Here is a 13,868-nt window from a genome sequence, read left to right on the forward strand (position 1 = left end):
CTAACAGTAATTATCAACCTTGGTTTCCTTAGGAAAAGGAAATTAATGCCTTGTTTCATTAATGCCTTGTTTTGCTTTTCTTCAGTTTATAATTCTTAATTTGGTTGGGCAGGCTCTTAGGAATAAAAATCTCCTTAAATGATTCTAATTTACAAATAAAATTGAGGGCCACTGCCTCAGAGACTTAAAAGTTCAGAACAGTTTTGATGTCAGGTAATATTTTTGAGTTTCCATTATTTTACAAATGATGAAATAGACATAGTAATGAGTAGGAAGAGGGAGATGGCATGATATTTTATGGAGTAATTTGATAGGTTAAATCATTGTATCTGAAGAACAATTCTGTGAAACTACAATGATGGTAACCATTCCCAGTTACAGACAGGAAAGTTGAATTTAGAAAAGTTGAGCTGCTCTAGGTTACTGTGCTTATGTGAGGAGTGTTGGTTTAGAGACACATTCATATTAACTCATCTGTTCAAATTATGTAAGATAGATACTCGAAAAGATTTTTAGTGCCTCCTATTTTGTGTATGTCTTTTAGGAAGAGGAATAGGAGATAATAATCTAAAGTTGGGAGTCTGTATTATTCTTTAAGCCTATGACTTGTAGGCGAAAAAGGTCCCTATGTGTATTTTAAATTACAGTTATCTGGCCACCAATTGTGATAGAAAGCAGATAGAGTGGGGGGCAGTGTAAAGTTAATTGTGAGAGTAGCATAGTGACTTCTGGGGTTGCCACATGAAGTTAGGTGTTCACTTGGCTTGTGTTCCTTAGAGGTAACTGCTTCAGGTAATACCAGGAGGACCCATTAATCAATATTCTCTTATTAATGGTGACTATTTTAGTTTGTTATGTATCCCTTCCAACTCCTCCCAACTCTCATTTTTAAAAATCCTGTTGAAATAAGTAACTAATAGATGCTATCCTCCTTTGCTTTGCTGTATTATTGTTTTGCTGCATATTTGCTTGTGTATATATAGGTAGAACAGTCTATTCTTTGGAGCAATTATTTTGGATACTTTTCTCTGGTTATGGTTCCTTTTAGTCCTTTGTAGTCATGCCTTAGTATTCCTGATAACTAGCCAGTTAATCATCAGTGAGCTGGGCTTTGGAAGTGGTGCTTTGTGGTTGAGCGATTGTGAAGGCTTAATACTCTCTTTCCTCTCCTTTTAAGAATCTGATTTGGGAAAGCCCTGCATTTAACTCTGCATTAACCTCACTGCCTTTCAACTCATGGCTTTTGCAAAAATGTGAGACAGAACTGCCGTGGTGTTCTTACCTGTCTTAGGAAAGATAGCTCTGAGAAGCATAAGAAGGATCACCTTAAAGTCCATTTCCTTAAGTAACTAATGTTTTTAGAGTAAATATTCAACATTGTCTGTTCCTGTTGGTTCACTGTGCTTTCTCTTCCTTTAGTCCCCCAGGTTCGCCTAATAGTCTTGGCTACTTCCCTACAGCTGCTAATCTTAGCGGTGTCCCTCCACAGCCTGGCACGGTGGTCAGAATGCAGGGCCTGGCCTACAATACTGGAGTTAAGGAAATTCTTAACTTCTTCCAAGGTTATCAGGTCAGTAGCTTGAAGAAGAAAAATCCTCAGTGCCCTTATTATTTAAGTTTGCTTTGTCTAAAGAATGCAGCCAGGAAAGAAACAGCTTCTCTGAAACTCTCATGTATACATATGTGCTAATGGATTTACTTATGAAAGCAAATAGATCCAGAGTCAGTGTCTAGGAACTGAGTTCAAATTCATCCTCTTGACAAGATTAAGGCTTTTCTATGCCATCTTAATTCTTTCCATTTAATCTATTGGTTTTTGTTTGTTTGTTTTGTTTTAAAGACTTATTGCTACTTTGAGAAGCTCTTCAGGGAACAGAGCAGTACAGTGTTTTCATCAGGAATTGGATTGGTCAAGGAGGCATTTTGTGAGAAGTTGGGTGTCAAATCCTTGATTTATAGAGAAAGCACTTGGGCTGGGATGTAGCTCAGTGGTAGAGTACTTGTCTAACAAGCATAAGGCCTGGGTTCAATCCCCAGCACTTTCAAAAAAAGAAAAAAAAGCACTTAAACATGGAATTTAAAGTTAAGTATTTAAAAGTGATCAGTCTGGTACCTAATCTGAGTGGGAGGGGATACTGCCTAGCCTACTGGAGAGCCTCAGTGGGTCCTTAGAATGAGTTCTGGGATAATCTGTGAGTCTTTCATTGGATGATCTGCTACTAATTCTAGTGAGGCTGATATTTGCTCTTATCAAGCTTTTTCTAACACTTCCTGTGTCCATCAGCTATTCTCTGGCTTAAACTAAAGAATGAGGTACTTTTTGGCAAGAGCTCTTAACAATGACAAAATCTGCTCATTTCCAACTCATCTGGGCAAATACCTTTCCTTTCTCAAATCACTTAATTACCTAAAGCCCGAATCCCCTTTCCTGCATTGTCTAAAAATAAATAACTTGCACTAGCAAAAAATTGTCTTTTCTTCCTGGAGCCAAACTTAGTTGGATTCTTCTAAGTTGAAAAACTGTTATGCAGAATAGTTAAATCCTTAAATAGCCCTAGAGCTTTTGCAGCACAGCACGTAAGGGCTATGTATGTGTCTGCAGAGGCTGTTTCATCCTTAGGATGGGTTTACAAGTTGGGATCTATGAGTCATAGAGGATTGTGATCTGAGCTAAAATGACTGATGATGCTATGTACCCCAAACCTACCAAGTCACCACAATTGTCTTAAGGGCTTTAACGTATCAGAAAATATTCTTTGCAAGTAAAGAAAATCCATGAATGATAACAAAAGACTGAATGAAAGTGGACAAAAGTTTTCTTTTATTTCTGCCTGGCTTAGCACATTCTTACCTGGAATAAAAGTAAGATTCTTACTCATTTTTATTCTAGAAATAAGTTGTTTTGTTTTTTGGTTTTTTTTTAGAGTTAAGTAGATACTTCACCCTTCCCTAAAAAAGTATGATGCTTTAAGGAGAGTCTTGAAAGGGTAATAATGTTACTTTAAAACTATATCTGGTTCATTAGATTGAGAAACTTTTCCCAGAAATTTATTGACCAGATAGTTTTAAGCTCATAGAGGAAACATTTTATTTTTTTTCTTTTGGCGGGGGGAGGGGGGGGTGGTAACCAGGGATTGAATTCAGGGGCACTTGATCACTGAGTCACATCCTTAGCCCTATTTTGTATTTCATTAGAGACAGGGTCTCACTGAGTTGCCCAGTGTCTCGCTAAATTGCTGAGGCTAGCTTTGAACTCATAATCATTCTGCCTCTGCCTCCTGAGCCTATGGGATTACAGGCATATGCCACCATACCTGGCCTTAATTTTTGTATTTTATTGGCCTATTATAGCAAATACAAGGAGTTTTCAAGTTTAATGGTCAGCTGGATTAACTTCTTTTTAATTTGTGTGATATTTTATGTTCACCCTGAATAAAACTAAGCAGTCTTGCACATAAGTTAATAATGAGAATAAGCAGAATTGTTCTTCTGAAAAGAGTGTTGTGTCTGGCATTTGTGGTTATATATTTTACCACAAATATATAATAGGGATTATTTCTATATTTATGAAGAATACATGGTTCAAAAACGAGCTAAAATAACATCAGTCTGTAGCAGTTATTCTCTTTTATTGTGTGTGATGCTAGGGATTAAACCCAGGGCCTTGGGTGTTCGAGGAAAGCACTCTACCAACTGAGCTATATGAGACAGGATCTCACTAAATTGCTTAAGGCATGGCTAAATTGCTAAGGCTGCCCTTGAACTTCCAATCCTCCTGCCTTAGCTTGCCAAATTGCTGGGATTACAGGCAGGCACCATTGCACCTGTCCAAAGCTCATATTTTCTATTCTTTAAAAGTCTGTGTCTTCTGCCTTTTTATTTGTTGTTTCCTGTTCTCAGTTATTCAGGTTACAGCCAGACTATAGATTCCAGATTTATTTGATTTGGCTTCGTCACAAGACAGTAAAATTAGCGGATAACTTCTTAAGAAAACTGTTAAGTGTAATCTGTGTTTATCTTTACAGTACACTTATCACTGTTGTTGGTTTAATGGGAGGTTTTAATTTTATTTCTGGTTATGACTAAACTTACATAATTTTTCATGATAATTATATTTATATACATTAGCAAATACCAAGGAAATAATTGAGTAAATGACATTCATTAATGGTCTCTGATTCTGTCATTTAAAAGAAGGTAGAACTTGATGTAATAACGGCATATATCATTTTATAAATACATTATTATTCAAGATAAATTTATGAACGGCTTTTCCCCAAAATTTCTTCCAGAATTCCAGCTTTGTGTTTTCCATAACTTCATTTGGGTTGGGAGCTAAAAAACCAGAAAGAGGAAAGATTTACAAAAGGGAAGGAGTTCTGATGGTTAAAGCATGTATTGGAATGGGTTCTGCTATCATGTCTGCTTCCTTATAAAGTTAAGCCACCTGAGTTAGGTCTATTTTAATAAATGAGAACAAAATTTCTGAAGACAACATATAATGAAAGTATTTGTTAATGAGGGTGTCATTCTGATCAATATCGTCAGCTTATATGTGTTTTAGTGGGTGGACCTCTTGTTCTGAAAATGATTCTCAAGTATCTCTATATAATTCCTTTAACTTTTTTCCTTTGCTCTTAGCATTCCTTTTGCTATCAATGGCTTTGCATTTCAATCAGTGCTGGTTTTCATTTCTCCACAAAGTAATAACTTTAGTCAATGTCTCTGGAGAGTAAGATTGATATTTTAATTATATTCAGTACTATTCAGTACTATTTTAAATTCATTGAGTTATTGGGAGATATTGAGTACTGGGCTTATTATAAAATGCCTTGCAAATTATTGGTGCTTTATTATATGATATCCAGTCATACTTGGAAGTATCATGGAAGTTACTGCTCACAAAATCTGAAGGTTTGGTCTCCAAACAAAACTTCCATGACACTTTGTTGGTAGATATATTTGGTTGAAATAATAACCATCCATAGTGACAGCTTGTCCATCTTTTGATCTTTTTTGTTTTGACTTGCATTTTAGTATGCAACCGAGGATGGACTTGTACACACAAATGACCAGGCCAGGACTCTACCCAAAGAATGGGTTTGTATTTAAGGGTCCCAGCAGTTAGACCATCCTCAGAAAAGAAGGTAAGGCTTTATGACACACAAGGTAAATTATTATAAAGAGAGAGGCCAAGTATCTGAAGTTGTTTTACGAGTCAAAGAGTTTTCTTCTTCTTCTTCTTCTTTTTTTTTCAATGGCATTATATAGGGAAAACCTTTTTTTAATTATTATTTTTATTTTGTTTATTTTTATGTGGTGCTGAGGATCGAACCGAGTGCCCCTCACGAGTGCGAGGCAAGGACTTTGCCACTGAGCCACAACCTCAGCCCTCTTTTTCTTTAATGTGATAATGAGTGTCAGAAAACTAAAAGTAATGAAGACAAGAATTAATTTTGTCATCTAAGAAGAAAGTAATTAAGCAATATTTACAGATGAGAGTTGCATATTGTTTGGGGGCAAGAGAAAACTTTTTAAAAGTATACAACTCAGCCAGGCACACCTGTGCTCCCAGCTTTTCAGGAGGTTGAGACAGAAGCATCCTCTGAGTCCAGGAGTTTGAGATCAGATTAGGCAACATAACGAGACCCTGTCTCTAAAACAAGACAGACAAACGTGCTTATTTTCCAAAATGATTGAAAAGGTTTTCATTGTCTTTTTTTTTTTTTTCTCTTCCAACTCTGTCTCCATGGAAGTGGGACTAAGGATATAGCTCAGTGGTATGCTTACCTAGTATGCACAAGGCCCTAGTTTCAATCCCCAACATTGCAAAAAATAAATGAAAATACAGGGAAGGAATCCTGATTAAGGTTAAAATAATTTTTTGGAGGTTTTTTTTTTTTTGGTCCCTTAATTTACAACTTCTTCCTAAAGGATGCTGGCATTCTGTGCAGGATTCCCAAGGGATGGAGTTGTAGGGACATGTTGAGGAATCATTGTAGTTTATTTCTTCATATCTGATTGTTGGATTTGCTAAAGTTGGTGTACTGGCATGTCATTTACTAATTTTGTTGACATTTTCATAGCTAACACCTCGTGGACTTGAATCATATGGATTCTGATTTGGAAATGGGTTTGCTAAAAAATCTGTTGACCTTGAGAATTCACAGCTTAGAATCTCATCATGAGGCTGTGGAAACATTAGTTTTAGGTGAAGATTTTCAGATCTGCCATTTTCAGTGAAGTTAGGGTGTTGTGGTCCTATCAAAGAATATCAATATATATATAGACACTTTGCAGTGGGAAACGGGGTCTTTAGCCTGGGTCACAGTAGTGAGTTCATGTTATTCTAGTAGCTGTTATCCTTTTTAGTACCTACTTTGGAACACTTTGCTCCTTGAAGTGTTCTCAAAAGACCCCAGGGTCATTTCATAAGCTATTGACAATGCCCAAAGGCCCTCCTGGGAAGGAGACTTGATGTCTGGCTGGATGAAATACCTCCTCAGATGACTAGGGATGCTTTTTGTTTTGTTTTTCTCTCACTGTTCAGTTCCAGGTTTCTTATTCCTTAGGTCTCAATGGCAGTGTCAATCTCTAAATTTCGATCTGTCAACAGTGCTTAGCTATAGTTGCATTTTGTGTGTGTGTAGAAATGAGAATATTTTAGAAGTGACATATTTCTGCTTTGCAAAATGGGCAGAAAATTAGTGCTGTGAATGTGACCTAACATGATTTTCTGTGAGAATCAGGTAGATTAATTTAAAACAACTTTTACAAACTATTTATATACTTATTTTGCAATGCTGGGGACTGAAGTTAGGGCCTTGTGCATATTAGGCAAGTAGTCTAGCCCCAAGGTACATCCCCAGCCCTAGGTTTTACAAACTATAAACTTCTATATTAAATCAAATACCTTTTGTTGCTGTGATGGCAACAACTTAGTCAAAAAATTTAAAGTTTTGTGTGTGTGTTTACTATCATCTAAGTTGCAGGCATAATTCAGATTTCATCAGTTTTTTCTACTGGTATCCTTTCTCCATTCCATGATCCAACCTGCATTCCCATTGCATTTAATTGTCCTGTCTCCTTAGTGTTCTCTGATCTGTGCTAGTTTCTCACTCTTTCCTCATTTTTCATGACCTTGCCAATTTTGAGGTGTTTCATGGTTTGACTTTCAGTTAGCATATGTTGTTTTTCTTGTGAGAAAGCTGGGCTAGGAGTTGGGAAAGACCGTCCTAGAGGTGAAGTGCTCTTCTCATCACATGGCACCCACAGGTGTGTTATGTCACCTGACATCGCTGCTGCTGTCATCCTTGGTCTCTTGGTTGAGATCTTGCTTCATAGCTTTCTGTACTACAAAGCTATTGTTTTTTCTTTCTCATGTTTTATTCACAAGAGTTACTGTCTGGCTCACATTGAAAGAGGAGAGAAGCGTTTACCTACAAATATTAGTAACTTTTCTGTAAGGATGATTTGTTCCTTCTCCCCTGTTATACAGAAAAATGACTATATAAATCAGTATGGACTTGTTATATAATATTTATGTGGTACTTTGGGTTATTATCCAGTACTACAATTTTTGTTTTTCTTTTTTTTTTTAAGAGAGAGTGAGAGAGAGAGAGAGAGAGAGAGAGAGAATTTTTAATATTTATTTTTTAGTTCTCGGCGGACACAACATCTTTGTTGGTATGTGGTGCTGAGGATCGAACCCGGGCTGCACGCATGCGAGGCGAGCGTGCCACCGCTTGAGCCACATCCCCAGCCCCAATTTTTGTTTTTCAAATTGTTATAGTTTTGGCCATTGGAACTCATTCAAGTTGGCTCATTTGCCCCTTTAAGATGTTTCCATACTTTAGGGATTTTTTAATTTTTTAATTTCTTTGAATATAACTGATGTAGGCTCCTGGTTCTTAATTTTCTCCCTTATCTTGGGTTTTAACCTACTTTGAGTACTGTCCTCCCCCCCTTTTTTTTGAAAGAGTATTTTCTATTCCTTCCATATAATATATTCTGAAGAATTTAGATTGTATAGACCTTCTAAATGACAAGGTAAATTCCTATAGAGAAATTTTCTACAAAAATTATAGTATTTGGGCTGAGAATATAGCTCAGTTGGTAGAGTGCTTGCCTTGCATGCACAAAGCCCTGGATCTGATCCCCAGCACCACAAAAATAAGTAAATAATTAAATAAAATAATAGTATTTACCTGTCTTTCAGGTAAGGTGTTGGTTGCAATCTAAAAATATAAACATCCAGTTTCTATACTGAACTATGTTAAAGCTTTAGGTTGTAAGATCTTGTGCAGGATGCTTTATTAAAACAAAAACAAAACCTTTAACTAGAGTCTATTTGCCTTTTTTTCACTCAGAAAAAATAGTAAAACTGGTCCAAAATAGCAAAAACACATAGGAGCTCGGCGCCGTGGCAAACGCCTGTAATCCCAGCGACTTGGGAGGCTGAGACCAGAGGATCGAAAGTTCAAAGCCAGCCTCAGCAAAAACGAGGGTTAGGGATGTGGTCAGTGGTCACGTGCCCGAGTTCAAAATCCTCAGTATCAAAAAATAATAACACATAGGATTTTTAAATACCTGATGAAACTTTAATGTGGAAAGTGGCTAGAGCATTGTCATTCAAAAGTATTTACAATTTAAGTGTTAAGTTTGGGTTACTTTTATGGATGGAAAGTGATCTCTGGGTTTTGTAATATAATTTCTTTGGTTCAATATATTTTAGTTTCTAACTCCCCCTCCTCCAATTAATAATATTTTTAGATAAGAAATAAGTGGCTTTCAAAATTAAACAGGTTCTCTCTTCTAAGTAGTATTTATATTAGTTGGTGAAGAGCTAAATAAATGCCAAGACTATTGATCTAAATGAGCAAAGAGATGAACTTTGATTAAACAATCTGGTTTATGACTAGGCACAGTGGCACACACCTATAATCCCAGTTTCTTGGGAGGAAGAGGCAGAAAGATAACAAGTTCAAGGCCAGCCTCAGTAACTTAGTGAAGACCCTATCAAAAATTTTAAAAAGTACGGGGTGGGGGGGTGGGTTGTGGCTCAGCAGTTCATGCAAGGCCCTAGTTTCGATCCTCAGCACCACATAAAAATAAAATAAAGGTATTGTGTTCAACTACTATTAAAAAAATAAATTAAAAAAAAAGTGCAGGTTGGGGTACTAGGAATGTAGCTCAGTGGCAGAATGCCCTTGCACTTCATTTCCAGTATCTTGAAAGAAAGAAAGAAAAAAAAAAACTCTTGAGTTATAGGTTTTATTTTATATTTTACATATGAGGAAAAATACAATTTAACAAGGAAAACTCCCAAATGACTTACACTTTTCAGAAAAATGTGAAAATTAGTATAAGAATAAAATATTTCAACTAGTCAGAATTGTAGAGTTTTTAGGGTTCATTCCAAAGGACATAGCTGCCATTGGTGGAACTCTGGTATCTTTCAAGACTCTTGTGTACATAATACTTTTAATGACAGTTTATTACAAAATAAAACATTGTTTTAACACACATCTTACTAGAAATGAAAGATTTGAGAATGTTTGCAGTTAAAACTCTCAAATTGTCTCTGTATCATTAATATTTGTTTTACTGTAGCCAAAGAGGGAGAACATTTTCTTTGTATCCTTCTGAGTTGTTTTTTTTTTTTCCCCTAACAATATGGTCTTGTAGTCTTATAGCTAGACACTCAAACGCCACTATATTCCACTGGATTAAAAAGCAGTTCTGAGACCAGGCATGGTAGTGCACATCTGTAATCCCAGAGACTCAGAGGCTGAGATAGGAGGATTGTTGGTTCAAGGACAGCCTCAGGAACTTACAGATACCCTGTCTCAAAAAAATGAAAAGGACTGGGAGTGTGGCTCAGTGAGAAAGCACTCCTGGGTTAATTCTCCCTGCCCCCCAAAGAAAAAAGCAGTTCTAAGTGGTTAGGGATGTGAGTGAGTGGTAGAGTTCTCAGCATGTTTGAGGTAAAGGGGTAGGGTGGACACGGGAGAGCAGGGGGAAAATCTAAACTTCCCTTTAGCATCTTCAGGCTTTTTCCATAACATAGTATGAGCATGTAATTTTTGGCATCTACAAAGTGGTGTATAATAGAATGGGCTACGAATGAGGAAGGGGGAACTCATTGATTGACAACTGACAGGTCCAGGGCTCACTGAGTTGGCTGAATCTGAAGGCTTACTTTCAGTCAAGTTCTCTCCATGATGTACCCACAGCAATACTTGGTTTATACCCTTTCATTTTCAAGTCCAGAAGCAAACCAGGAATTGAAATTCACTGGTGTGACTCCAAGTCCATCTCTGAAACCACCATGGTTTGGTTATCTAGGGCTCTGAGTGGCTGTGTCTGGGTCACTCCTTTGGCACAGTGGTAAAATTGCCTCTTTATGGACTTGAGATTGGATGAGGCTAGTTCATTAAGCAAAATTAGGGTGGTGTTGCCAATAAAGGATATAATTGGGCGATAGCATTGGATAAGTGATAAGTTTGCTTATCAGTATCCACCTTTCAATGCAGTGTTTCATGCCAAGGGCTAAATTGTTAGTCACTTTGTAAACCACATTTTAAACATGAATTCTAACAAACCAGTATTTAAGTAATTTTTAAATACCTGATTTTAAATGTGTACCAGTTATACAAATTGCTATTATGAAAGCAAATTTACTGCTGACCATATTTCCAACTGCTCATATGAAACAAGACTGAACTCTGAAGAGCTAGTTCCCTTTCTGTTTTCATCCCTATTTCTCATTTACATGCAAAAGTGTGCATAATGCCGAAAGTTTTCTTGCTAAGTTTTTGTCTGTGGTATATAATTAAAAGCATAGAGGAATCTATGCAGTGGTTCAAATCTCAGATATGCTTATTACAGTTGTCGTTTGGTGTCTGAGGAGATTGGTTTCAGGATGCCACGATCAGAGATGCTCCAGACCCTATGTAAAGTGGTTTAGTATTTGCTTATAACCTACACACATCCATATGCTTTGAGTCATTTCTGGATTACTTATAAAACCCAATACAGGGCTGGGTCTATAGCTCAGTTGGTAGAGTCCTTCCCTTGCATGCACAAGGCCCTGGGTTTGATCCCCAGCGCATACGTGTATACACACCCACCCCAATACAATATAAATGCTATGAAAGGAGTTGTTAGACACTATTTTTTTTTAATTTTTTTTAAGTTGTCGTTAGACACAGTACCTTTATTTTATTTATTTTTATGTGATGCTGAGGATCAAACCCAGGGTCTTAGCGGTAGGTGAGAGCTCTACTGCTGAGCCACAACCCCAGCCCTAGATTGTAACTTTTAGGGAATAATAAGAAAAGTTTGTGTCAATATAATTTTTTTTTTTTTTTTTTTTTTTAATGCTGTGATACCAAGGATCGAACCCAGGAAGTAGCTCCACTGAGCTACTTCCCCACTCCTTTTTACTTTTTAAGACAGGATCGCTCTAAGTTGTCTATATTGGCTTTGAACTTGTCATCCTCCTGCCTCAGCCTACCAAATTGCTGAGATTACAGGTGTGTGCCACTGCTCCTGGCCTTCCTGAATTTTGTTTTAAAGAAGTGTTTGGTTGAACACACAGATCTGGGTCCCACAGGTGTAGTAGCTTAATCATTCTGTGCTTCATCTCTAAAATGGGGATAACATGATAATCTGAAGGGGAGTTATATATGGGGATGGAATAAAGGGATCCATATAAAGGTGCTAATCAATGAGCTGGCACATAAAGTTCATGTTTATCATTATTGTCATGTGTTGGTGATTCTTATTAATTGGAATGTTTTTCTTAGAAATTATTTGAAATTTCCTTTATTAGAATTTAATTCTAACAACATTGCCTTTTACTCATTTTTTTTCAGTGTTTGAAAGATGTATGGTGATCCTGAAACCATCAGACACAAGAAAACTTCTAGCAACTTCAGGGGAAGTTTTATCTACACTCAGGCTGCAGTATTTTCAGTAAACATGATTGGACAGTGGAGCTGTGCCTTATCTTTTGGTGGAGTGAAAAATTTGAGCCAGTGAAGCCAAATCCTTACAGCGAAGCAGCTCCTTGCTGAGTGCAAATAAGCATTTAAAATGTGAATTTGAAATCAAATGTCTCTTATTACTTTCAGCTAAAGTGGCAGCACAGGTGTTTCCTAAGTTTAAGTCTTGGATTAAAAAATATTCCACTGGTTATCTACCATCTCCACCATGAACCTGTTATGGAAGCTTCATTTCTGTATATCCCCCCTCCCTTTTTTTTGCCATCTCCCTGTCCTCTGCACAATCATGACTTCTTGGCTAAGTAATTCAAGCCCATGGCCTTGGACACGTAAATCACATACTTAAGGAATAAAATAAAACTAATATTTTCCTAATTTCTTGGCCATCATGATGTCTTATAGTTAAAAACAATTCACATGATTTTTAAAACACCTGAGGCAAGCTGGGGGTTGTGGCTCAGTGGTAGAGAGCCCTTGCCTAGGATGCATAAGGCCCGGGTTCAATCCCCAGCACCACACAAAAAACAAACATCTGAGGAGAAAGGTAATACCCTCCACAACACATGTATAGTTGAAAGGTTTAGATCTTTTTCTCAGCAGGTACCAGTTGTAAATAAAAATGAAGTAGGGGCCAAAATGCGGAACCAAAAATGAAGCAGCTACATGTAGGTAGTAATTTCTAGATAAACCTGCAACTGAATATTGCGGCTTCTTATGTATTATTTTATATTGTACTTTTTCATTGTTGATGGTTTGGACTTTAATAAGAGAAACTCCATAGTTTTTAATATCACAAAAATGAGACTATTTGAACAGTGTATTCTAGAAAGCAATCTACTAACTGAAGTGTGCTTGTACATATTAATATTGCCTTAAACCTTTTTCTCTACTGCCTTAACTATCAAAACAATTAAAACTTTTTAAAAGCATAGGACTGTAGTCAGCATGCTAGACTGAGAGGTAAACACTGATGCAGTTAGAACAGGTACTGAAGTTGTCAGTGTTTAGCACTATGTGTTTAGCTGTGTTTATGCTACAAAAGTGCAATATTAGACGCTAGCTAGTACTGCTGCCTCATGTAATTCCAAAGAGGAAAAAAGGATTTAATTAAGTGCACATATTTCTTTGTTACTCATATTGTCCTTTGCTTGGATGCAATGCCATGCAGATTTTTGTGGCTGCTATTTTTATTTACTTTGCCTTACTTAGATTAACACCTTGAATGGAGAGCCAAATATTACTCTTTACCTGACCAGCAATGGCCCTTTAACTGCAACAGGGGAGGGAGGAGAAAAAAATCCCAAAATATTTTTGTGTGAAAATTGGCACTTAAGATCAGATAAAAAAGTTATTTGTACTTGATGTCTTAATATGCTCTCTGCCCAAAGCTCTGAAAGACTAATGTAGTCAGAAATACTTATAACAATACTACTGAGTTTTTGTAGAATTGTTACATTTGATAATAAAACTTGCCTGCTTAATCTCAATGTTTGCATTCTTTTTTTTTTTTTTTTTTGTAATTAGAAGTTAGTGGTAATGGTAGAAGCATGTAGGTGAGCCTTCTTTTCCTGAGGTGGTAAGGTTTTTTTTTTTTTTCCCCCCTGTTTACCATAAATAATTATAAAAGCTAACAAAGATAAGTGCACTCAAGATACTGGCTAAACAATCATCCATCCTTACATAAGTCATTGAGGAGTTTTTGTTTTTAAACAAAAACTTAACCACTAAGCTCATCCCCAGCCTTTTATTTTGTATTTTGAGGCAGGGCCTCAATATGTTGCTGAGGGCCTCACTAACTTGCTGGGCTGGCTTTGAACTTATGATCCTCAGCCTCCTGTCTGTGGGGATTAGAGATGTGCA

General features: G+C 36.8%; 1 protein-coding gene across 1 annotated transcript in view; it reads left to right on the plus strand.

Annotated features, from left to right (window-relative positions):
• The window catches only part of ESRP1 (epithelial splicing regulatory protein 1), a gene marked incomplete at its 5' end in the record, with an annotated part of 57,816 nt that extends 45,804 nt beyond the window's left edge, over positions 1–12,012 (plus strand). Inside the window, 3 exons of the mRNA XM_081266675.1 lie at positions 1,420–1,570; positions 5,038–5,147; positions 11,880–12,012. Of these exons, the coding sequence (XP_081122801.1) occupies positions 1,420–1,570; positions 5,038–5,112 (226 nt within the window). The 3' untranslated portion in view covers positions 5,113–5,147; positions 11,880–12,012. The remainder of the gene's footprint in view (positions 1–1,419; positions 1,571–5,037; positions 5,148–11,879) is intronic.
• Between the last annotated feature and the right edge of the window lie 1,856 nt (positions 12,013–13,868).

Source organism: Spermophilus citellus, assembly GCF_964194105.1.
Source record: "Spermophilus citellus genome assembly, chromosome: 14".
Taxonomy (NCBI): Eukaryota; Metazoa; Chordata; class Mammalia; order Rodentia; family Sciuridae; genus Spermophilus; species Spermophilus citellus.